Source organism: Hyperoodon ampullatus, assembly GCF_949752795.1.
Source record: "Hyperoodon ampullatus genome assembly, chromosome: 11".
NCBI classification, from domain to species: Eukaryota; Metazoa; Chordata; class Mammalia; order Artiodactyla; family Ziphiidae; genus Hyperoodon; species Hyperoodon ampullatus.
The window spans coordinates 73,454,017-73,480,625 of record NC_136924.1 but is presented as its reverse complement, the minus strand read 5'-3'; the positions used below and the strand labels follow the sequence as shown (position 1 = coordinate 73,480,625).

Below are 26,609 nucleotides of genomic sequence, written 5' to 3'. Positions count from 1 at the left end.
AGAGAAAAAATAGTCAAAGATGATTTCAGGGTTTTGAGACCAGGAAAAGGGAAGGGTACTAATAGAAAACTGGTGAATTGGGAAGACTGATTTTGGTAGTAGGAGTGGTATTTGTGAATGATAATTGGTCATCCAAGTGGAAATGCTTGTTGGCAGAAGGAAATAAGGAAGTGCACCTTAAATGGACAATTATGGATAGAGAAATGGATTTGAAAGTTATCAACATAGAAATTTTTGTATTATATAGTGCTTTACAGTTTTTAATATGCACTCCCAGTAAGTTATTCACCAGCTGAAGCTATGAGATTCTTTCTTTGAGGAAATGGAGATTTTAAAGTATAGCAGTAAGGGGTAAAAGGGAGAATTGAGTCAGTGAATGAGACCAAGAGAAAATATAAACAATTTCTTGGAAGCAGAGGCAAGAAGAAATTAAAAAGAAGAGGAAGAACATTATCAAATGCTAATCAGATAAAATGAATGTAGAGATAGATTTGTTTAGATAGGATCCTTATAAGTGAACTTCAAAAGTGCTGTTTCAGAATGGCATTCATTTTTAAACTCAGCAGTTCTGGGAAGTCATACCACCTTGGGCAAGGAGGAAATGGTGACAGTTGTGCAAAGTGAAACAGTGGAGGACTTTTCTCTAAGAAGTAGCAAGATCGAGTAAAGGACTCTTTACAAAGGGAAAAGTGTTTGAAGGAGTAAGGAAAAGATCTAGTTTAGGGGGAGATGTTTAAATGGCTGTAGTTCAGCAGAGCAAGACCTCTTGAAGTGGGTCGGAGAAAGATGAAAAGATAATTCATTCTTTAATTTCTTTGACATAATTTTTCAGGAATTTAGTATAAATGCAAAGATTCAAGAGCTCATATTGGGTGTTTTATTCTTAACAGGAAAGTGAGGGTGAAAGATTCAATTTTAGGAATTTGGAGATATCTGAAATACCTCCTTTGGGTGAAAACCAGGAGTTTAGTAAAGGTGAATAAGATATAGTCAAACAAAAGAATAGGCTACCTTAGAGTTTAAATAACACAGTCACATAATTCATTTTATGTTTGATTCATGTTATTGTGGTGTTTTTGGATAGATGCGGTGAAAGCTTGCACAGATGAGAGCCTTACTGTTGAGGAAAGAGTAGAGGCTTGTGTTCCACTTTACACAAACATGATTGTTCTGTACCAGCTTCTTGAGAGGTAAAACTTAATTGACAAGCAGTTAACCTCATATTAAAAATTGATTTTTTCATGTGTTTAAATGTGTGTTTTTCTTCTTAAGGTATGAGGCTGCGGTGAAACTTTGTAAATATTTATTGGAATCATGTCCCATGAACTGCCAGTTGTTGGAATCCCTTGTTGCTTTATATTTGGAAACAAATCAGCACGACAAAGCTAGGACAGTGTGGCTTACTGCATTTGAAAAAAATCTTCAGAATGCAGAGGTTTTTTATCATACGTGCAAATTCTTCATCTCGCAGGTAAAAAAAAGACTCATAATTATTTTTTTTTCATAATTCTTAAATATGATATTTTTATGTTTCACGTTGATTCATCCTTTAAGATGTTTCAGGCATCAGCCTCTCCAGGATGCTTTTACTGATCCTTTTTTGCCCTTTGCAATACTGTTAGGTATTCCTTCTCTTTCTGCCATAATGCATAGTTCTACCACTGCACTGAATTACATTACATTGTAATTTTGCTTATAGCTACTTTGTATACTATTCTAAGAACTCCTAGATGGCAGGGACCATGTCTTATTCTGATTTAGAGCTCCCCTACCCCCAACACCTAGCACAGTGCCAAACATGTAAATAGAGCTTAATGGCTAATTGGTGAAATTGGTGAGTGAAACTTGAGCTTGTGGTATATTGGGTGTTAAACTGTTTAATGTTTAGTTCAATTTGGAGATCAGAATACAAAAGTCATCTCTACCTCCACCTACTCAAAAAAACCTAATCTAATCAGTGGTTGGGAGGGTGGTGGTGGTGGGGCCTTTCCTTCCTTGAAAGATTTTAATTAAACATTGTAAGCCTAATGTGTGTCCCTCCTCTCTGTTTTAAAAATAGAATCGAGGAGATAATCTTCTTCCATTTTTGCGGAAATTTATCGCATCCTTCTTTAAACCTGGGTTTGAGAAGTATAGTAACTTGGATCTGTTTCGGTAAGTTTGTAGAACTCTTGATTTGTAGAGGAATGAGAAATAGTGTAGCTCAGTGGAAAGATTACCAATTTCTTGGTGGATTGATTATATTTTAGACTGATTTTTTTTTAAGACACTTGAATACCCTCTTACAGAATTGTTATAAGGGCAGTAGAATTTAATAAAAATGGACACAAGATGTAAAATGTTTTGCATTCTTTGGATTAAGAACACTAAATTTATGTTAACACCGTGGTGATTCATGCTTCTTTTAATTACTGCCATTGTTAATTTTAGCAATTAATACTGTAGCAACAAATTATCCTGAGACAATCTCAGTGATTTTCGAAAAAATGAGTTTTAATTTATTGGATTGGTGATTTTAAAGTGAATGTAAATAATATGCCTTTTAAAAAAAAATTCTGAAGAGAACTGCTTTAACTTCTGAAAGGTTGTTGAGTAAGAAACTTTGGAGAATTCTATTCTCAACCATCACTTTCTCAGTAGCTTATACAGAGTTCTGTATTTACTACCTTTATTTGTTCCCTGTGAGTTCTTGTTCTAACAACAATAAGAGGCCACAGAAGATCGTAAAGAGTGAGGTTTTTTCGGAGGCTTCTAAAGTTCTCTTTCCTTCTTCCTCCTCATCTCTCTGTAGGGATCAGCGAACTTTTTTCCTTAAGGGCCAGGTAGTAAATATTTTAGGCTTGCAAGCCATATGGCCTGTCACTACTAGTCAACCTTGCTTTTGTAGCAAGAAAGCAGCCATAGACAGTATATAAATGAATAGGCATGGCTGTGTTCCAATAAAAGTTTATTTATGAAGATAGGTGTAGTTTGCTGATCCTAAGTAAAACAGCATCAAAAGGAAAATATTTGTCATGACATACTTCTTTATTGTATGTTAGGAAGAACTGAGAGAAGAAAGGTCTAAGCTGGATATCTCCTTAAAAAATATTCTTGTGGAAAATACTAAGTGAAGATAGAGTCTTGGATTTTTATATGCAAGTCTAATGCTTGCATACATTTTTCTCTTCTTAGGTGCTCCCTCCTTGCACCCACCCACAGTATAGCAGTGTTATATAAAAACATATTTTCAAAAATAACCCACATTTTGTTAAGTCAGTGGTCTATCCACCCTAGAATATTTTGTGAACATGGCAGTTTTATTTGAGATTTGGCAAAAAGTTTGGGTCACCGTTCTTTACCAGACTTGAGTCTTTACATCTGTCCTCTTATGGTAGGTAGACAGTTTATTGACATAGTGATTTTAGTTCTCTTCCTGAAAGTCTTTCTGCTTTGCTACATATGGATTAACATCTTATAATTAATTACAAGAGAATAATTTGAAATGCAAATTAATAGAGAAAAATTAAACTGTTGTATGAGAAATTTAGAGATTGTTTAGCTTCCCCATGCTGACTTTCTCCCTGTTTAAATTAGATTGCTTTAACATCTCAGACTTAAGCACAGGATAAATTCAAGGCTGAACCAGACTTTTAAAGATTTGCTGGTTCTGATCTTCCCTTCAGCATGGAGGTAATTGTTTTAGCTTTGAAGAAGATGCTGCCAGTTTGTGCCATGGTCAAAGATCTTCAGATCTTCTTGATGTCAGCTTAATGAAGCAGAATAAATAAGTGACAATAAAAATGTGAAAGTGGGCTACCTCCAAATAATCTTCTCATTATTTGCTAAGTCATCTTGCTTTATTAATTTTTTTGTGTAAAGTTATAATTCATAATTCACCAAGAATTATGAGGAAAAGGTATCCTGTGCTTAGTTTATTTAGACAATTTGAAGTCCTTATTTACAGAGTATGCTGTATTCTATTAACTTAGGAAATCTTTGAGTCAAATATTAAGAGAATGGCAGTAAGTGAGAGAGTTTTCAGCATTGCCATACTTACTTGGTATTGATAGAAATTTTTAAAATTTTAAAATAAAAGAGCCGAAGCTCATTAATAGGAGAAGTCAGTGCTCTTAATAAGTTCAAAATACTTTTTTATTTCATGAGTAGAAATTGTAAAGCAAAGTACGTAGAACTGTAATATTTATTTAGAATTAGAGTCTGTCATTTCTCTTTCTATATAACATTTAGTATAAATTTTTTACTGGAAAAATTTTTTTTAATTTAATTAATTTATTTATTTATTCATTCATTTATTTATGGCTGTGTTGGCTCTTCGTTTCTGTGTGAGGGCTTTCTCTAGTTGAGGCAAGCGGGGGCCACTCCTCATCGCGGTGCGCGGGCCTCTCACTATCGCGGCCTCTCGTTGTGGAGCACAGGCTCCAGACGCGCAGGCCTGAGTATTTGTGGCTCACGGGGCCAGTTGCTCCGCGGCATGTGGGATCCTCCCAGACCAGGGCTCGAACCTGTGTCCCCTGCATTGGCAGGCAGACTCTCAACCACTGCGCCACCAGGGAAGCCCCCTATACTGGAAAATTTTATGTGCAAAATTTAGTATAAATACAGACAGAAAGATCTAGATGGGGTAATTTTCGTGTGTTTCAAATCAATTTGAAGACTAGTAGATAACCATAAAAGTTAACTTGGGGATTTCATTCACCTTACTGAAGTTGGCGTAGGGATAGTCTTACATAGATTAGATTTAAAGTTATCTCTTCTTACTTACTGCAGTTTTCAGTTGAGAAAAGTCAATATTCTTAGAAGTTAAGTGATTAACTCATGGTAATACAGCTAGTTACGGCCAAGTCGGGATGATAATCTGCCTTCTAGAAGTAGCATTTCTTGCCTTTCTTACGGCCCCCAGCAGACAACCTCCCCCACCCCAGCCGCCATACAGCCTCTCTAATCCATTAAAACTTAGTTCCTTGAAATAATTGCTGAATTCACTGTGAACAGTTATACTAGGTTGTCATTTTCAAAAATCAACGTATTTCCCTTAAAAACATTGTTCCTGAAGATGCTGGTAATGTTATACACACAGATTCAAATATATTGGGAAACCTGAATTACCAAAGTAAAATAGATTTTTTTTACTGATTGGCTTCTTAGAGCCTTTAATATCCTAATATGTGTTGTGGCTTTTTAAGAGGGGGCTTTAATTTGCGGTATTTCTCAATCTTATTTGATCATAGACCTCTTTTTGACAAGTGCCTTATGGGCCAGTATGTTGTAGAATACGCTTTTATATCATGTCTAAAATTAAATGTAGAGTGGTATTTGTGTGTATGTGTGTATGTGAGGGAGAAATTGTTTTCAGATACCAAGTTTTATAAAGAATTTTTTTTTTCAAGGAAGTACAGATTTTGTGGGAAAATTTTAGATACTTGGTAGTCTCATTTGTTCTCTGTTTTTAATTAGGTTTCATTAGATGATTATGGTGGTTTGTTTAATTTGGACTATAAAATTTTAAAAATTCATTTTAGGAGAGTTATTCAAGTAGGTATAAGATAATAAATATATGATGCTAGAGATGTGACCAAAGCGGTATCATATACACATGAAAATAAAGTCTCATTACCGTATAAAAATATTTCAAGGAAGTTTTAGTTGAAACAGGATCTTTTTTAAAAAAGCATTAGTAATCCATGTGTACATAGGCATAATTTCAAACATGATTTTTTTCCTCAGGTATCTCTTAAATATCCCAGGACCACTTGATATTCCAGCCTGTTTATGTAAAGAAAATTTTGATGATGAAATGTTTAACCACCAAGTTCCTTATTTGTGGCTGATATACTGGTGAGACATTATCTACTGTGGAGAGAAATGTTGCATACTAGGCTTGCATTTGTTATTTATTACTGAATTACACTGTGTTAAAATTAACCTGTTGCTAAAGTCATTGAAGCAAAATTTAAGGGATGCTAAGGTTTATACGTTACTAAAAAAAGAAAGATCGAAAGAAGGATTCTATTGTAATAATATCTCTAATGTTTATACTTTGTCATTCCTTTATCTGATCGAATTGAGCTGTAGACATACAATGTTTTCCTTCATTTTTTTAAACAGCCTTTGTCATCCTCTTCAATCAAGTATTAAAGAGACAGTGGAGGCATATGAGGCAGCGTTAGGGGTGGCCATGAACTCTGATATAGTGCAGAAGATTTGGCTGGAGTAAGTTTAATTCCTCTTAATAAGAATGGGATTTGAAATAAGGGGATATGGTTGGGGAAGGGGTGATGAGCTTTCTTGTTAGGGAACTACTGGCTTAATTATTCTAAATTATGATGTTTTTCTTTTGGCAGTTATCTTGTCTTTGCCAATAATAGAGCCGCTGGATCCAGAAACAAAGTCCAGGAATTCAGATTTTTTACTGATTTAGTGAATAGATGTTTGGTTACAGTCCCTGCCCGATACCCCATTCCTTTTAGCAGTGCTGATTATTGGTCCAACTATGAATTTCATAATAGGGTAAGAATTTAAAACTTATTTTCTTTAGATATTTATACAAAAGTAGGGGACTTAAATGATAGCAAAACTCCTGTTTAATATCGAGAGATTTTCCTAGGACCACTTTACTAGCATTTACTGTTGTTCTTGACCATGTTTTCTATTTATCTCTTCAAAATCTAGGCACAGAGCCCTTTAAAGTTCAGTTAAGATAAAATGTGCATATTGATTATCTTCTATTTAAGAAAATTTAGCATTGAAGCAAAAGTGAAGACATGTTAAGGTTTAATACATATTAAAGAAGAGAGATCAAAAGAAGTAATTGTAATAATGTCAGTAATGTTTTGCTTGAGTAATTGGACATTTTACTGAATGAAAAATTCCATAACTTCAAAATAAGTAAGAATGTGCTTACATGTTGTAGCTGCTCTTTTAATCAGTATTTTGTCAAGCAGATATAGCTATTCATAGGACATAAGAAAGCTGAAATCAGATGCTGTTTGGAATTTTAAGAGTAGAATCTGGATAGTGATATATTTATAAGGTCATCTTCTTATAGGCAGTGAAGCAAAGGGTTTTTAAAAAATTGGTTTATTTTCAGAGACCCCTTTTATTCAGTGCATGTAAGCTAAAAGCTCCTACTAAAGCTCAGTATAGACAAAAACATCTCTGTGTTTTATTTATTTATTTTTTTGGTGGGGTGGTTTTGTTGTTACCGGGATAACCAATTATTATGCTTTGTACTTCTATGCCATTCTTTATCCCAGGATCTCAAACCACTTTATGGACATTAAGTCATTTACACACGGGCATTCCATGAGCAAGATGTGGCAGGTATTATTAGCCCTATGACTTGCCCAGCTATACAGCAAGTAAAGGTAGACTCAGGAATGAAAACCTGGACTCCTGGCTTCTTGTCAGTGTTCTCAGTCCATGGCTCTCATCACTAGACCATATTTCCTAATTCATATTTGGAAAGTCACTAATATAATTAATGGCAGGAACTATAACTCACAGCATCATACATTGTTATAATTTATACATTCATGTCTTAAAGACCATTTTGGTTTTCTCATTAAAACACATAGGTAACTGGATTTCACATTTTGTTGTATTCCTTTCCCCACCTCCCCAACCTTCACAGGTTATTTTCTTTTATTTGAGCTGTATTCCAAAGACCCAGCATTCCAAAACCTTGGAACAGTTTTGCTCAATTATGCCAACTAATTCTGGACTTGCACTGAGGTAAGAAAAAATAAAATTCTCAGCTCAATTTTATAGGCTCTTCATATAAAATTATTCTTGAAAACTTGCTAATAGTCTGCTCTTTGGCTATTGCCTCATTTCCACTTTAATTTCAAAGCTGTTAAGCAATATGTAACTATTCGTGTAAAAGTCAATGTGGAGATCTAGTCACTTCAGAAAACTGCAGATTATAAGGGGGCATATAATTCAAGTAAAGTTCACCTGTGTCCCCTAAGCACATACCATCTGTCTGTAGTACATGCATTATAAGCACAGAGCATGTTTTATGCAGCAAAGGAATATTACTTAAGAGGTTTTTAAGTGTTAAAGAGATAAGCAGCCACCCATGTATATTTTGGTTACTATGACTTTTTTTTTTTTTGGCTGCGTTGGGTCTTTGCTGCTGCATGCGGGCTTTCCCTAGTTGCGGCGAGCGGGGGCTACTCTTCATTTCGGTGCGCGGGCTTCTCATTGCGGTGACTTCTCTTGTTTCCGAGTACAGGCTCTATGCGCGTGGGCTTCAGTAGTTGTGACACGCAGGCTCAGTAGTTGTGGCTTGTGGGCTCTTGAGCACAGGCTCAACAGTTGTGGCGCACGGGCTTAGTTGCTCCGCGGCATGTGGGATCTCCCCGGACCAGGGCTCAAACCCGTGTCCCCTGCATTGGCAGGCGGATTCTTAACCACTGTGCCACCAGGGAAGTCCCGACTTTTTTTTTTTTAATTAATTTATTTTATTTTTTATTTATTCTTGGCTGCATTGGGTCGTCACTGCTGTGTGTGGGATTTCTCTAGTTGCGGTGAGCAGGGGCTACTCCTTGTGGTTTGCGGGCTTCTCATTGCAGTGGCTTCTCTTGTTGCAGAGTATGGGCTCTAGGCCTGCGGGCTTCAGTAGTTGTGGCACGTGGGCTTCAGTAGTTGTGGCACGTGGGCTTCAGCAGTTGTGGCACGCGGGCTCAGTAGTTGTGCCTCACGGGCTCTAGAGCGCAGGCTCAGTAGCTATGGCGCGTGGGATTAGTTGCTCCGCGGCATGTGGGATCTTCCCGGACCAGGGCTCGAATCCGTTTCCCCTGCATTGGCAGGCGTCACTAGGGAAGTCCTACTATGACTTCTTTTCATATACGTCAGTCATTCTCAAATATTAGCATGCATCAGAATCTCCTGGGATAGTTATTTAAAATGCAGATTCCTGAGCTAGAGCCCTCAAACTACATTTGGGAAACACTTATCCAGGGATTTCATACGTTGAATTAGAATATTTTTTTTAGAGCATTTCTTTGTAGTTTTTCTGCTCTGATAGAGTAAAACCCATTTCAACCTTCAGGAATTGTGCTTTTTGATTCAAAAAGGTACACTGCATACTAAAGCTTTGGCTTCTACTTGTGCTGTCATTTCCACTGCATCAGTTGTGTCTTATGTTTCTAAGCTTGTTTTATGGATTATAAGGTGCCTAAAATAGTTATCAGATATTCCTTTGTGTTCTAGAGCATTTACATTCCACTTAGCATGTATGTAGGAAAATGATATGAGACTGAAAAAAAATTCAAAGGCCTAAGAATGTGATAAGAGTAACAAAATAATGCCATAGGTTTTATAATAAAAATTTTTAGTAAGCATGCTAATCTGCCAAAGTTAATTATAGAAATGTGTATTATAAAACATCACCTTTGATAAAACATGTGAAATAGAAAATGTGCTGATGTTTTGAGTAGTTTCTGTAATGATAGGCATTTTGGAATATAGATAGTTTAATTGTTGGTTTTGTTGGTAAAGTTCCACTTTTGATACTTCTTATTTCCTTAAGGTCATCCTTGTCCTTTTTTTTTCAGAATAGAGAACTTAATAATTAGTCACTGTACTTACTACATTTTAGCTCAAGAAACATTCACAATTAAGTATACTGTGTTTAATAAAGAAAGAAAAATACCAAGAAATTGCACTAATATATCAATTCATTATTTTAGAAAATTTACGGGGAGGGGGAATGTGGAGTGTAATTTGGAGAGAATGCTTTAGTATCCTATAAGAATACGTCAGCCTTATTTTAGTTTGTTGAAGATGGTACTGGTCTTGACTGGACCTTTTGCTAGTTTGCGTGTTTCTTTCCCAGGGTAATTTTTGTAAGAGGCATTCTACAAATACCTGCTGAATAGTCTTGATAGAATTTAACTGACCAAAAATTATGCTTCATCGAACATTCTGCTCATAGAGCTCATTTGGAGTTCCCTATACTTGCAATGCTTTTGTTCATTTTCCTGAATGTACTTTACAGGCTACTTCAACATGAATGGGAAGAAAGCAATGTTCAGATTCTGAAACTTCAAGCCAAGATGTTTACATATAATATCCCAACATGCCTGGCCACCTGGAAAATGTAATGCAACAATCATGTACATGTTTTTATAGCTATTGCTTTTATTTATAAGGTTTGCTCCAGACAGGTAAATCTGAAACGACATCTATTGTTTCCCCCCGGAGAGATCTCTCTTCTAATTTAGATTTGTTTTTGGCACTTGCTGAGGTTTTATACCAAGAGTGAAGGAGTGCTCATTAACAATTGCCTCTAAAAGTAAAATGGATAGTTTTAATTTTCCTTGAAGGAGAACATATAGATAACAATACTGTTATCAAACAAACAGATCTGCTATACACATATTAAGACTATCTCTTTTAAAATGCGGGGTTTTCCCCTATTATAATCTGATGTCTTCTTTCTTTTAAAGGTGTTAGTGCCAAGTATTTTTTTTCACTAGTAATTATGAATATTTTTCATGAACGTTATTTATGTTCAAAACACTGGCCTGCTTTATTATTGTAAAGTTGATAAAAATTGTTGAATTTTTCTTTTCACTATAGGTTACCCTCCTTGGAAATTTAGCCTGTTACTTTCAGGAAGTTTTGTACTCAGATTCCCACAGTCAGTATTCTGCCAGTGGTAGTATCTCATTTTGTTCAAAGATATATAAATTTTTCTTTTCCCTTTTCTATATTCCTTTTTTTTTTTTTCTTAGAGCCATTGCTGCTGAGATTGTTCTAAAGGGACAAAGAGAGGTAAGCCATGATTGACTCTCAGATGGGTTGCTTTTTTTGTTTTTTTGAATAGCTATTCTGCCCTTTTTGTTGACTTCTCAATTTAAAAGGGTTAAAGCATAGAAGTTAACATCCTAAGAACTCTAAATGTTTGAAAACTCCAAAATCCAGCATAACCATGTTGTCTTGAATGTTGTTATACCATTCAAATAGTTAGGATTATGAAGGTGTTTTCCACCACATTTCCTGATGGAATTGTATATATATCTATCTTATAGGTCCACCGTTTATATCAGAGAGCCTTACAGAAGTTACCTCTTTGTGCATCACTGTGGAAAGATGTAATGCTTTTTATCTTTTATTTCATCTTGAAGTTTTCCTATAAATTTTCTGCATGTGCCATATCCATTGATGTGGTAATGCTCAAAATCTAGCTAAGTCTTACTTCTATGCTTCCCTGTCTTTTACAGCAACTCTTGTTTGAAGCATCAGAAGGAGGTAAAACTGATAACCTGAGAAAACTAGTTTCCAAGTGCCAAGAGATTGGAGTCAGCCTAAATGAGCTCTTAAATTTAAACAGTTACAAAACAGAAAGCAAGAATCACTGAACACTGGGTGCAGTCAGTTCTAAGTCCTTATAATTATTGCCAAAAATTATTTGAATGATCCTTCAAGATTAGGCTGATCCCTGGCTAAGGTCTGTGTAAGGCAGACAAGCATTACTGATCATATCAAGTCCCCTACAATATCCTATCCTCAAAACCGGAAGCAATGAACATGACCCTCTTCGCTTGGATAAATGAACTTCCTGTTTGGCCTGCTTCTAGGCCCTGCCAGATTCTCATAACATCATGTACGTAAGTATAGTTCCTCAAAGTGACTGACATTTATTTTCATTTTGCTTTGTTTTTGTTTTTATTTTTTACTTTTCCCCCTTCCTTTATGTTGTGCTATTCCTGATTCACTTGACACTCTCTGATGCCTGAGAGATTCTTGTTTGGGATTTAATTTCCAGGGCTGTGTTTACAGTAAAAAGCCGGCAGTCCCTTTTAGTTTTTCCTCTTTAAACCTTTTGAGATTCTTCATTTCAGGATTTAAAACTTAAGCAGTCCATCTTAAGGAAAGTGTAACTGCCATGGCCACAAGTCTGCTAGTTGCACTTGAATGCTCTAACAGGGTTGTTTATTGCCCTTTCTACGTTCTGGACTCCTTGCCGAGACTGTTTAACTTGAAGATTAAAGAAACTATTGCAAATGCCAGTGCATCAGAACCTAAGAGTGGTCAAATATTATGTGCAATTTTTTTTGTAAAGAAATTTTAATTTATAATAAAGTTTAACAGTTTAAAGAACAGTTAATATTTGAACTGCTTTGTATTGCAATACTACTTTGTAGTATTAAAATTGTTTATAAAATATTTTTAATATAAGTTAACTTTTTGAAAAATGTTGCTGTCTTTATTCACTTTTCACATTCCGGTGGGAAAGGGTTGAAGTAGGAGATATGGATATTCACTATACCTATATCAGTACTTCTTACTTTGAACTGCTTTCCCATAAAAACATTCCAGTGTCTTTTTAAATTCACGAGAAGATGGGTCCTGTTCTATTTTGAGGACAATGAACAGATAGGCTTGCACTATCATTAAATTCCTTGTTCTTACGACCACGGTGTTTAGAAAGTATCTCCCAACTATAGTTTGAATGATTTGCTTAGCGACATGCGGTCTTACATTGAATATCAATATGACCAAATGTAAAGATGACTTTGTTTTTGTTTTGCTTTGTTTTGTTTTGTTTTCAGTCTGTAGTGGGTTATTTGCGCTTGGTAGAAAAATTGTTAATGACACACACACTGCCACAAATCTGGTCTTACAGCTACAATGCAATCTAATTGTTGAAGACAGAGCAACAGCCCCATGAAATACTAGGCAAATTTGTACATCTGTACATTTTTATAATGCTTAGTTAAAATAAAGCCATGTTTTGATGCTCTACTAATGTGCCTACCAGACAGTGCATATTTGGCTAGTAAGTGCTGTTTGGTGAGGTCAAGAACAGAACCCATTTGTCTAGGGTCTTTCATTAAACCAAAAAGAGGCTGTATGGTTTTTATCTAAAACCAAAGAAACTTGGGTGGAAGATAGTAATCCCAGAGGGGTATTCCTCCATTGTATGCATTTAATTATTCAACCTTGAAAGCTTTTCCTTCCCTGATTATTTGAAAACCACTGTTAGGTGCTTGGAAAAATATTTCCAGTCTGTCTCCCCATAGTGTAATATTTTTGGTATTAATTGAAATGTCTCAGTAGTTTTTTGGAGACTGCTGAATTTTGAACTTTTGTAAATTCTAAAACCTACCATTTGTTGCATTAACAATTCCATCAGCAGTAACGTTTGTCTCTTTTTTAAAAAAAGAATGCAACTGCAAGATCCAGCCATGCAGGCTGTACATTGTAACAACTCCAGAGGTCCCAGTTCACATGCTCACAGTCATGCAGGCAGAGGCCTTAGCATATGTTAAGCAGCTGTTTCCTTTTTGATCAGTTGTCCTATTGCTACTTAAAATCATGAAGCTATCTTATAGAAATTATATTGCCTTAGAGATAATGTCACCTTTTCTTCCTGTCATTTTACAGACTCACTTTAACCTCCACAAAAGAATAGCAAGCACTGCTTACGAGTGAGGTATATGTTCCCGTCATCCTTCCATATTCACTTTTACTTTCTTTTTAATGAAGTACTTTGAACAAGTAATAATTAGAATATTAAAACTTGGGGTGAAAGTTGATAGTTATTGTAGTAACATGAATATAATATTTAACATTATGACTAAAGTCTTTCTTTGGGCAAAGAAATGTTATACAGTGAGAAAAGATTGGTCATTGAGAACTGCAGTTCCTTAAACTCTCCCACTCCTGTGGGGGGGAAAAACACAAAAGAGGCATTTTAGGCTATGGGGTTTTATCTCCAATAAAGGAAGTGGTGTGGCAGATTGCGGTGTATTTTTATGTGTTTTTCTTCATTTTAGAGAACAGCCTAATATTTCTATTTGCCTTTTAACGGAAAGTGGACCTTGTAACATTGTTGTCACTGGCTTATCTAAGGCGGTTTGCTTTCAATTAAAGGGCATATAAACCTACATCATAAAGCAAGCAAGAATCTCCAGGTGCAACATCTAAGAACTAAAGGCACTAAGCAGACAAGCAAAAGCTGACAACAAATGTAGAGGGACTTTATTGAAGATTGGAGTTTAAATATTTATTTTTCAAGGTTGTTGAAAAAGTAGGAACATGTGGCTATAATACAAAGCAGGACCAATATTCTTGCTTAAAGCTGTCATGTTTTCACAGATAGGTCATAATTTCCTTAAGTCTGCTTTCATATCTCTCTGTTAACATTAGTGTGAGGGAAGAATGAGGAAATATGATTTTAGTGACCTTGCAGGTTTGGGGATTATGCCTGCAAATGTATCATTGCCCCTCAGTACAAATTAACAGTCATCATACAGAGCATTTTGGAACAAGAGCTTTTCAAGAAAAGATAGGCTTCTAAGGAACATTTTTTATATTCTTTTTTGACCTTCACAATTTCACAATTGGGTCTCTATCTTTATCTTTTCAAGTCATGGTACTTTTTAATGTAGGTCATAGAGCTGAGCTGAAAAAGAGGTGTTTTTTTTTTTAATTAAAAGAAATTTTTTTAGGGCTCTATTCCATATGCCACCAAAAAATGCCCTCACTTTCTGCAGGTGTTCTTCAGTTGTGTGCTCACTGTTTCAGGGGCCAGTGAACAGCCACCTAAGGGTGTGTGGCCCCACCCTACTCTCATTCCCATCTTCCACCACCACTCACATAGCCTTTCCTCAGTAATCGTTAGGTGATACTTTTTGAGTACTACTTGATTGAGATATCTGCATTAAATGTGAAAAGAGCTTTTCATTTTTTTCTCTCTGACATCTTTGAGGTAGGTAATAGAAAGCTGTGTCTGTCTTTCATAGATGGTGAAATGGCTATTGAATTTGTTTCCACTTTTCATTCGGTGACCTTGAAAAGAGGGACCCAACAACATGTTTTCAGAGGCCCCATAGTGGAGAGTCAGGCATTTTTTCATTCCAGAATCAATTTGAGCCCTGTGCTAAGACACTCTCAACACAAGGATGAATAGAGGTCCCTTAGTCTAACAGAACAGAAGAGTATATGCCAAGGAAGCATTTCCAAGGGGGCTCCAAATTTGGGGTTGGAGGTTGGGAAAGTCTTCCCAGATAGAAGTGGATTATTGGCTAAGTCATAAAATAGAAGGATGAAAACTTGAGGCAGGTAATACTATTTTCAAAAATTATGTGGCACTTACACCTAAATGCTGTAGGATGATTTGCACTGTTTAAAAACCTGTGGATTTTTAAAAACCTTCTAAGGTATTTGTGGGGAGGAAGGTGATCTTGATGTCTTACTCTTCCGCCATCTTGAAGCTCCTCCTAAAAACCTTCTAAAAAGCTTCTCTGGCTTTGTGCTAATTCGTGCACAACTGACAGTTTGTTAGACATGATGACATTGTAAGACATGTGAAACTCCACAGCAGCCACACGGGTCCAGAAGAGAGACCTCTTGAGGCATATTGTGCTTCTAAATCCATATGAGCATGATTGAGTAGGAGTCAATCTTATCAGGCCCAATTTAAAAAGCCTTGACATAGAAAGCCAAATTGGAGTTACAACTGCTGCTACTAGTTTTTTCCTTTCTTTTTTCCCTAACTTTGGGTAATGTATGAATAAAATGCTACTTTGAACATTTACTAATATCTGCAACTTGCAGAGCCCTGTTTCATTCCCAGCCAAGGCTATAAGGTATATTCTGTGACTCTTATGAATCATGGTTATTTTTCTATTTATATAGAAGAACTACCTGGAGATGGCCCAGTCTTCAGTGCTTTAAACTGATTTTTCCAAATGACATATTTTAGCCCAATTCCAAAAATATTTCAATTGACGTGGAACTCAGTAATGCCAGGAATAAAATAATTCACTTGGGGAGCAAAAAATTTTGCATGAACTTAAAAGGAATATATGCTTCCTGTTTTCAACAAGAAAGCAGAAGATCTGAAATATTCAAGGCCAATTTGATTGGTCTTAAGTGATGTGACTTTACGGCGAGTGCTGGTGGGTCTGAATTTTTTCCTCCAGTTTAAAGACACAACTGCATAGAAGACAGTGAATAGACTGTTAAGAATATAAGCCTGGGGCTTCCCTGGTGGCGCAGTGGTTGGGAGTCCGCCTGCCGATGCAGGGGACACGGGTTCGTGCCCCGGTCCGGGAAGATCCCACATGCTGCAGAGCGGCTGGGCCCGTGAGCCATGGCCGCTGAGCCTGCGCGTCTGGAGCCTGTGCTCCGCAACGGGAGAGGCCACAACAGTGAGGCCCGCGTACCACAAAAAAAAAAAAGTCTGTCGTATCACAGCTACCACATAGAATTATGAATATTTTGCTTTTATGCAAAGCTTTTTAGTAAGTTTTGGAGCCCACCCAAAACAGAAACAAATATGATTCTTCAAGGGCATCATCAATGAATTAAGTGAAAGCCTGAATCCAAACATGAAAGCTATTTGCACAGCTGTTCTAAAAGAGAATATACTGCATTTGTCCTTTACTTGGTTATTTTAAAGCTTCAAGATTGAATATCAATTCAGCCAAAATCAAAGGTGGGTTTACAATGTTGTTTGGTCTATCAAGCAAATTAAATCTTGCAAATGTTCTTACCTAGTGATGTAAGACTTATGAAAGAGAATAATAGCCAGCAGCCTAAGGGAGCTGAACCAATTAGGAAGGGTGATAGAGGAGTTGGTGAGCTGTTTGCATTAATGGAGGTAATCAGAACATCTTCTGCCAAGGCCAAGACAAACACTCAGCTTGGCACATCCTACAGTCAAAATTATGAGACTGCCTGTGGATATATTTGGCACTTTATGCTGGTTGAAATGGAGCTACAAAGAAATAGAGGAGTGTGAACCATTTGTTGAGTAATGAAAAAAGCATATCTAAAAGATCTGGATATTAGATTTAGCTCCCACTAGCTGTGTAATCATGATAGGACATTTCATTTCTTCTTGTCTGTTTCTACATATACAAAATATGGAAATATGAGTACTTACCTCAGGGGTGTTGAGAGATCATATAATAGAAATTATCTTTAAAAAAATAAATAATATTTTGAGTTTGGGATCATTTTCCAAAATTTTGAGGGCAAAGAGATGCTATAAAATAACAATTTACTTTTTTTGGACATAGTTTCATTGCCATCGGTTGGAGCATATGACTCTACCAATAGTCAAGCATGAGTTAATTGCTGTCTAATTAAAAAACACAACAGAGATCACTGCCATCTAAATTCAGTGGTTCATTCCTGATGTTATTGCCTAAAATAACAGGTAAGACAATCCGTTAGCAGATGGTCTTAACTTTTAAGTCAAAAGGGTCTATATGAAGACTCTATTTTTCAAGTCTGAGGATTCTCAGCATGTTGGGTGGGCTCTTTTTATGGTGTCATGGAGGGTAAAGACCACTCCTTAATTCGGAACTCAGTGTTCACGTGTTCATGGATCTAGAAAGAGCATTCGTTGCTCGTTTAAGTGCAAAGAGTAGCCAGTAATCCAAGCCACTTTCCATACTTTTTATTGGAATTGCTTATGAAAGGCATGGCAGTATTGACCAATTTATGTTTACTTATGCTTCCAGGCAAAAGTAATAAAATCACCTAATCAGGCAAGAGAAATTGCATAAAGTTTGCATGATCCCCAAGCTGGAAGACAGCCCTCCAGGAACATAATCTTAAGAGTAGAGAATTGCCTTATTTTTAACTATGATTTTACTTTTTATTGTAATGAGGCCAAATCTGGTGGGAGCTCTGGTCCCAGTGGTGGAAAAAGATAAAAATCACAGAAAGTAAAGCAGGAGGTAATTGGCAGCATTGAGTTTTGGTGACTGATTAATGCAGTACCGAATAAAAGCAATGTGATCTAGCAGGGGGTGGGAGAGGAGAGTCTGAGTAGAAATAGCCAAGAGTAAAAGAGTAAAATCCAGGGCTTCCAGTATATTGTAAATGAGCCTCCTATGTTAGGACTGGCAAATGAAAATAGCAGTGGCTTAGATAACCAACAAGGACCTACTGTATAATATAGGGAACTGTACTCAGTATTTTGTAATAACCTATAAGGGAAAAGAATCTAAAAAAGAATATGTATATGTATAGATATTTAACTGAATCACTGTGCTATACACCTGAAACTAACACAACATTGTAAATCAACTATTAAAAAAATAAAATGCAAAAAATTAAAAATAAAAATAAAATTTTAAATTGGCTATAAATACAAAAAAAAAAAAGAAAGAAAAAGAGGAAGGAGGAAAGGAAGGGAGGAAGGAAGAGGAAGGAAGGAAGAAAATTTCTCAAGTAAAAATCTAGGCAATGTGGCAGGAAGGAAGGAAGGAAGGAAGGAAGGAAGGAAGAAAAGTTTCTTAAGTAAAAATCCAGGCAATGTGGCACTCCCTGGTGATAGAGGGTCTAGGCACCTTCTGTCTTGTTGCTGTCTTGTGTGATCACCATTCCCAAGAGAGCTGCCACATATGGTTCTGGTTGTCATGTCCTGCACATGGTCAAAGCCCATGATCGGCTAGCTTATCAAGCATCCTAGGGCACTGGTTGAGTCGGTCTGGAGGAAGGAGGGTCTTTTTCTAATTCACAAAAAGGGACCACCTGGACCCCAACTTCTATGGGGAGGGTGGACCTTTTTCTGAATTGCACACAGCAGTGTCGTGGTCCTGATGGTTCAAGATGGCTTTTCCAGTCCCAGGCCTTTTGTTCACATTCTGTTTAGCAGGAAGGAAAAACAAGGAGAAAGACAAACCTCCTCTCTTAAGAGTACTTCATAGAAGTTAAATATAACCATATCCACTTTTGTCCCGTTCTTCTGACATTTGGCCACTGCAAGGGGTGCTGGGGAATGTAGTCTTTATTTAGGTGGCTATGTGGACAGCAAAAATTCAAGGATGAAGCATAGAATACATATTTGGGGACAGCTAAACATCTCTCCCACACCATCAAATTAGAGTAAACAGACTATAGAATGAGGTTAGTGGCTTGAACCTAGTTCTGATCTCTAAATAAAACTAATGGTGAACCACTAAAATCCCTTCCAGTTTTATAATCCTACTCTATAAATCTTTAGTTTGGAATAGGAAAACAGAAAGCACATTTCCCAGACTTAGCTGATTAAAGTAGGTTCAGGGATGGGCATTTAATAACTAATGCTTAGTTGAGAGGCCTTAGTCTATATCAGACACTGTTCTAAGTGCTTGAGTTTGATTATTTAAATTCTTATATCAGCCCTATGAGATATCGTTAAAATCCCCATTTTATAGATGATAAACTGAGTCACAAGAGGTTAAGTAACTCAACTGAGACACAGTAAATGACAAACCCGGGAAGTTGACTTCTGAGTGCATGCCCTTAGTTGGAAACCTACAACCTCTAAAGTGACTTAAGTTGGTTCACTGAGAAGCAATCCTGGGGCCTTTGGGGGAATTATTGAGAAGGAGGCTCTTTTTTGTTGTTGTTGTTACTAAACTAGTAGAACGTAAACCTGGAACTGTGGCAGCCTGGAACTACTTCAGAAGCAATGTGAAAGCCCATTGGGAATGAGGTCCAGGAGGAAAACGGAACTGAGATGGGGAAAGAGATATTCTGGTGCTAGCAGGATTCACTGTGTCTGAAATCAGATACCCCTAGATTTTTCAGGTATTTAAAATTTTTTATTCTCATCACCACCTCCACCTGCCCCACATACCTTTTTTTAAATTGAGCTTCTGAGATTCAGTAGAGTTGTCTTCTGACAAAACAGTAAGTTAACCAAATTCAGTTAACATTTGTGGACCTATGTCTGAAGATCATTAAGTTGCATCACTGATTAAGACACTAAAGACAGAAGATGGAGTATGTTCTTAGAGCTACATGAATTAAGCAACTTAAGTAGTAACTTGTTGAGAGGTATGGAAGAATGGAAAGCGAGAAAGTTGCATATTTAGATATGTAGGGGGTGGGGCTGAGAAGAGAAGACTGAAAATTCAGAGACAACTATGGCAATAATGCTTAAGGTCTCTTTAATTTGCGTTCAATGCCTGGCTACATAGCCTTGGGAAAGTTCACTCCTCTAAGCCAACATTTCTTGTATAAGAGGAGATTAAAACTAGCATTTATATATCTTATTTGAGGTTGTCAGGATAATATGATCATACAGGTTAAGGGCTTAGGCCAGTGCCTGGAACACTAAATACTCAATAGCATTAGCCTTCCGTAGCAGATGTGAGATTATAGAAGCAGTTTGAGGGAAGCAGCCTCAGAAATGTGGGTTAGGGCAGCATTTCAGTATAACTAGAGAAGGCTTGTGGTTGGGGGGTCTAATTACTTTCAATTGCCGAGAGTAGTTAAGACCCGAAGAACAAGTTGTGACAAAGAAAGTGGAGTAATCAAGTAAGTTATGATAGATATATATAAAATATCAAGCTAGTTTGGACCTATATTTATTTGGCAAATAAAGTTCCACTGAAGGTTTGGAAACAAAATGGTGCTGACAGACGGGGATAACACTTGCAAAGAGATGAAAGGAAACTATGGCTTTTAAAAAGTTGGAAATTCCCTACTGTGGGAAATGTACTAAAGAGATTACAATGAACTAGGCCTTTTCTCCTCAGTGTGATTCTAGATCTACAGCATCAGGAACATCTGGAAGCTTGTTAGACATGCAGAATCTCAGGCCCCACTCCAGACCTACTGAACTGGAGTCTACGTTTTGATAAGATCCCTGCGTACCGCAAAAAAAAAAAAAAGAAAGAAAGAAAGAAAGAAATGTTGGCGAGGCTGTGGACAAAAGGGAACCCTCATGGGCTGTTAGTGAGAATGTAAATTGGTGCAGCCACTGTGAAAGTTCCTCAAAATGTTAAAAATAGAACTATTTAATCCAGCAATTCCACTTCTGGGTATTTATTCAAAGAAAACAAAAACACTAATTTGGAAAGATATATACACCCTTATGTTCATTGCAGCATTAATTACAATAGCCAAGATACGGAGACAATCTAAGAGCCCATCAACAGATGAATGGATAAGGAAGATGTGGTACATATGCAAGTTGTTACCTGTGCTTCTGACAAATTGGCTATGGGTGGAATGTTCCAAAGACCCGCTCCTGGAGTTCAATACATTTGCTAGAGTGACTAACAGAACCCAGAGAAACATTTTACTTACTAGATGACTGGTTTATTATAAAAGGATATAACTCAGAAACAGCCAGGTGGAAGAGATGCATAGGGCAAGGTATGTGGAAAGGGCTCTGAGTTTGCATGCCCTCTCCAGACCCTCTCCCCAGATCTCCACATGTCCACCAACCTGGAAGCTCTCTGAACCCCAACCTTTTGGATTTTTATGGAAGCTTCATTACACAGGCTGATTGATTAAATCACTGGCCATTGGTGATTGAACTCAATCTCTAGCCTCTCTCCCTTCCCAGGAGGTTGGGGACAGGGTAAGGGGGTGACTGGGGGGTGAGGTGGGAGTGGGACTGAAAGTTCCAACCCTGTAATCTCACGGTTGGTTCCCACAGCAACTGGCCCCCATCCTTAGATCAGTAGGGACTTCCCCAAAGTCACCTCATTAACATAACAAAAGACTCCTTCAGGGCTCTCCTCGCTTAGGAAATTTCAAGAGTTTTAGAAGCTATGTGCCAGGAATGGGGAACAAGACCAACTACATATTTCTTATTATAAATCACAATATCACACCTTCTAAGAAGACTAACACAAGAATTCAGCTAAAACATTGAGAATTGAAGTTAGCCATTATTTGATCTAACTTCTCCTTCAATATAATGGATTTTCTTTGGTATCCAAGACTTCTGATAAATGAATCTTACTTAGATTAAACCCAACTCTGTCTCCCTGAATCATTCACCAATCGGTTCTTGTTCTCTGAAAGAGCAGTTCAGCTTACTCTATGACTGCCTTTCAAGTGCTATTAAATAAAAATGCAAGTTTTAATACTAGGTCTTCATCTTTGTCCTTAGGGAGTCACTTAAATACCTTGACTCACTGTTTCTTCAACTGCAAAATGGCAAGTCCTACTTTGTTCATGTCATAGGATTTTTGGGAAAGTAACAGTAACCATTTATTAAATATTTACTATGTTCTAGGTACAAATGAGAACTTTATACACTGAGTTATTAATACTCCTAATCCTATGAGGCTGGTGGTATTATTCCCATTTTACTGAGGAGAAAGTTGAGGCTGAGAAAAATTAAATAACTTGCCCAACTACTACAGAGTCATAGGACTAGGATTTGAACACAGTTCTGTCTGGCAGCAAATTCCTGGACTAATCATTTTACTCTTTGGCCTGCTATGAAAGAAAGTACTTCATAAATTTCAATTATTCAAATATTTCAAATGATTTCCTTTAGCCTTTTCTCTGGGTGAAACATTCTCATTTTTTTCAGTTATTCCTTGAAGAACTATCATTTCCCCAGCCCATATCATTAGATTCACTGTCCTCATGGAGTAGCATGTTTTTAAGGTTCCCACTTAATACATCCTAACTAGAATGGGAAGTGATGTCCTAATGTGGCTAGAGTTAGGAACAATATTCCACAATGCTTCTCCAGCTAATAACATGTATGCTCTACTTGTTTCTGAACCCAGACAAGCTAAAGCTTTGTTATCATCCTCCTCAATAGGCTGCAAGGGTCAAACATGCTGGAACTTGTGTCTGAAATGAATGAATCAGTGTAGAATCTGAGCTCAACATCTTAAGAAATGTCCATAAGGAGGATATTGAAATAGGGGTGTCGTTACAGAGCCCCGACCACTTCACTTGCAAGGAAAACCTACCATAACCTTAGTGTATTTTAGGGCCTCTGTCCTGAGAGAGAGAGTTGTCAGTGTTTAGTGAATTGGAAGAACATAGACCCTCTTAACTATATAGTTAAACTGTAAAATAAAATTTCCAAATGCTGAAGAGCAAGAATGGAGCTTATATCATCACAAGGAGCCCCATTTATTCATCTAGGGCTTATTCTCTTGTTGGCCAATGGGCCCCTGAGCTAAATGCAATGATAAGATTAATTTAAAAAGCAAGACATTGTTATTTTTTCAAATGTTAGAGTTTTCTGGTTCAAAATGAACAAGGTGTTGTGAATTTTATTACCTTTTACTACCTGGCCTTTCTACTTTTGGCCAGAACAAAATGAAAAGATGTTTTCTATTTCATGTAAGAATGATTTTCTCCAGTAACAGTTGTGAGAAAAAGTTATGTGCAAAAACAACCGGGCTTCCCTGGTGGCGCAGTGGTTGAGAGCCCGCCTGCCGATGCAGGGGACACTGGTTCGTGCCCCGGTCCGGGAGGATCCCACATGCCGCGGAGCGGCTGGGCCCGTGGTCCATGGCCGCTAAGCCTGCGCGTCCGGAGCCTGTGCTCCGCAACGGGAGAGGCCACAACAGTGAGAGGCTCGCGTACCGCAAAAAAAAAAAAAAACAAAAAAAAAACAAAAAAAAACAAACAACCACTTAATATATTTTTATATTAAAGTGTCATTCAAAACAGTTTGTAGTAGATGGCATATGAATAGAGGAGCTGAAAATAATGAGTTTTATTGATGTAAATTGTTGAACGCTAAAGCAAAGGTAACTCCTCTCTTGAGTAAGATCTTTAAGTTTAAGATGTGTCTTTCCAGAGAGAGTTTCCTTGGGCTCTGCATCTAAAGTAACTTGCCAGTTACTCCTGTCATGCTGTTCAGCTTCATTTCCTTCATTCATGTTCCTATCATATATTTCCTTGTTTATATTTGCTCATTGTCTATCTCTCCTCTACTGAAATGTAAACTCCAGACCATATTTTATTATCCCTGTGCATAGAACACTCCACATAGTAAGCACATGTTACTTGCTGAATGAATGAATCCGTTTTAAAATCATAAAATTGTTAACCATTTACTCTAGGCTAGCCCACCAGTTTGTGTTCTTTTGTTTTGTTTTTGTTTTTGCTGTTGTTCAGCCTGTCAACAGTTTATTATATCTTCTCCATCCACTGTGGATTTATTTATTTGGATGTGATTCCAGTCATTCTGATTTAGTGTATTATAGCGGAGAGCATTTATCAGATACTTAACAGAGCAGTGTTTGGTGTGAGGTGTATTATAACTAGGTTTTGCTAATAAAGTAATAGAGTTAGTGGATTTTTAAAGAAATAAGTCAGAGTGGGTTTTTTTTTTCCTTTAAAAAAGTCACACCATTGGCTTGCGTTTTCTTGAGTGGGAGAGAAAGGGAGGGGTGGGCTGCCGGGACATTCCTAACTTTAGGTACCCAAAAGCAAGTACGTGGTGAAGAGAGTCTGAGATCTACCGCTTCTGAGGCAACTTTCGTATCAGCTGCCTGGGCTAAGAGGTATGAGATTAAGAGCAGTGAGATTATGTTATGGCCCTTGTTTCAGCTGAAGACAAAGTGTAGACTGCATAGTAGGATCCCACTGGATGCCTGTTAAGTAGGTTAGGTTGAAGCACGTGATTATATCTGATGGATGGGTGGGAAACTCAGTGCCAGGTAGGTGCTCAGTCGATATGGGTTCATCTTGGCAATAATGCTGAGGCTCCAACTACTACTTGATGGTTTCATTTTACAATTTGTACGGGCAGAGCAGGAATCATCATCGAAGCTGGGAGGGTCTAGCACTAGGTGTTTAGAAAAAACATTTCATTTCTTATGTTTTGGGGGATGAGAACTAAAGGGGAATAGTGTATTTCTTTGTGCCCCGAGAATCACATGTATTTATCTTTTGGCCTTGACATGGTCATAAAATATGTTTTCTTTAAAGGAAAAATTTATGGAAAACTCATGTTGAATGATTTTAGGGTTGATTTGTTATTTATACATTTCTTTCTAATGGTGTTTTTTTCTTTTTACATTGCAAAAGAAGTAGATTCTGGCTATGAAGTCCAAACTATCACTGGGGAAAATGAACTTCACCAAGTCATTTGTCATGACAAAAATGGCTTATCAGTCATAGTTAAAACAATCTAGGAGTTGGTAAAGATATTTTGATTTGTTCTTGTGAAAGATTTACTTCTTAAGACAAGTCCAGAATACTTAAAATACTGAAGTGCAAATACTTAGATAGCAAATGTAACTCAAAACTCAAAAACATTTAGGAGACCATGTATTTGCCTATGGGCTCAATAAAACACTTGAAAATATTTTGTTTTATAGTCACACATTTTATTACAAATTTCTTTTATTTTGTACCTAATAGAAAAGCAAGTTTGGAGTCTATTTACAAGTACTATATACATTTACATATATTACATACAGTTAATGAATTTAAAGAAAATGGGCAGAGAAACACAATATATATGGAAGAATATGCCACTGTACATGGTTTATTATCATGGTCCTTACTATTATTGAATCTTTACTATAGTAATAAATACAGTTCTATATTTACACATCTTATAAAACATCTCATAAATGTATTTTTTTCAATTCCAAGTTAAAACATCTGATCAAAATAAACATGCTTATATAAAAATAAATCTACCTAACAGTCTTTTGGTTTGGATGTATTGAAGCTAATGTACTATAATAGAAATTATGAATTAATCTTTTGACCTTTAGTATTTAATAATTTTGCCTTGTACAATACCTAACACATGTATTAAATATGGAATAAGCAGAGAAGTCATGTTCTTGACATCAGGTAGGTTGATCCAAAGACAACATAGCTAAAACCAAGCTAAATAAACAGGATAATATATTACCAAGTTCCTGTTGAGTCAAAAGTGGTTTCAGACATTGTTGCTAAAGCTACTAGAGGTACATGTGAGAAGTTATGTCAGTGGATTTAGTTTATGCTGTGTCTGCATTTGATTGTTACCTTATGATGCACATCAGTTTGAATCAAGTGATAAAGCCTCCTGTGAAAAACATGCACTCACCCAGGGGGAAAATAATCCCAGGTTGCTTACCGTCTTTTCTGCGTATGTCCATTGCCGGCAATGGAGTTTTCTTCGAACCTCTGGGCACCAAGGAGTTAAAAATGAATTAGACAAGAAAACCTCATCTGTACATCTCTGCCTTCATGGCAATTTATGAATTTAAGTTCATTTTCCTTTCAAAATATTTGTAAGCAGTTTTATTCCACTGAGGGTGGAACCATCTCGTGCTGATACATAAAACCTAGCATCTCTAAAAATGATGTGACTATGAATGAATTAATAGTGCCTTATGTTATCCATTCACAGGGGGTATTGGTGACCTAGAAGGATCCTTTCTGAGGAAAGGTGAAGCAGTACTAAAACATCTCCACATGGTCATTAAAATGAAATCCTACTGGTCACAACCATTACTTAGTAATGTAGGTCATTTAAAAACTCTTATTTTCCTAATACCTCCAACCATATATGAAGGGGTTTTCTGGTTTAAAACCCCTTTCGTAAGCAAGTGAGTTGAAAAAGAATTCAGTTGAGATCATGGAGAATTTTTTGAACATTTCAATCTGTTTTAAAATATTTATATATATTTTAGGCTTACCTGAAGAGTGTGACTGAGTTATATAGCTGAACGAGTTATATAAGCAGCATTTAGACTTATTTTTCACTCTCTTGTATCAATAATTATCAGCGTTTTGACACTGAGAGGTTTTTTTTTTTTTTTTTTTTTTTTAATCAAGTTTCAACTCAGCTCTTTTTAGTTACTGCTCTGATATACTCAACCTCACATTTTTGGGTTTTCAATTTTTGAAAACTTTCTCTCACATATTAA

At 36.7% G+C, this 26,609-nt stretch overlaps 1 protein-coding gene across 1 annotated transcript in view; it reads left to right on the top strand.

Moving 5' to 3' along the window:
• Window positions 1–11,369, top strand: part of ZFC3H1 (zinc finger C3H1-type containing) — a gene marked incomplete at its 3' end in the record, with an annotated part of 48,920 nt that extends 37,551 nt beyond the window's left edge. The window contains exons 25-35 of the mRNA XM_079715707.1: window positions 1,085–1,190; window positions 1,273–1,471; window positions 2,060–2,154; window positions 5,728–5,838; window positions 6,109–6,213; window positions 6,345–6,510; window positions 7,634–7,734; window positions 10,004–10,105; window positions 10,743–10,782; window positions 11,040–11,102; window positions 11,232–11,369. Coding sequence (XP_079571833.1) covers window positions 1,085–1,190; window positions 1,273–1,471; window positions 2,060–2,154; window positions 5,728–5,838; window positions 6,109–6,213; window positions 6,345–6,510; window positions 7,634–7,734; window positions 10,004–10,105; window positions 10,743–10,782; window positions 11,040–11,102; window positions 11,232–11,369 — 1,226 coding nt within the window. The remainder of the gene's footprint in view (window positions 1–1,084; window positions 1,191–1,272; window positions 1,472–2,059; window positions 2,155–5,727; window positions 5,839–6,108; window positions 6,214–6,344; window positions 6,511–7,633; window positions 7,735–10,003; window positions 10,106–10,742; window positions 10,783–11,039; window positions 11,103–11,231) is intronic.
• Window positions 11,370–26,609: the final 15,240 nt, after the last annotated feature.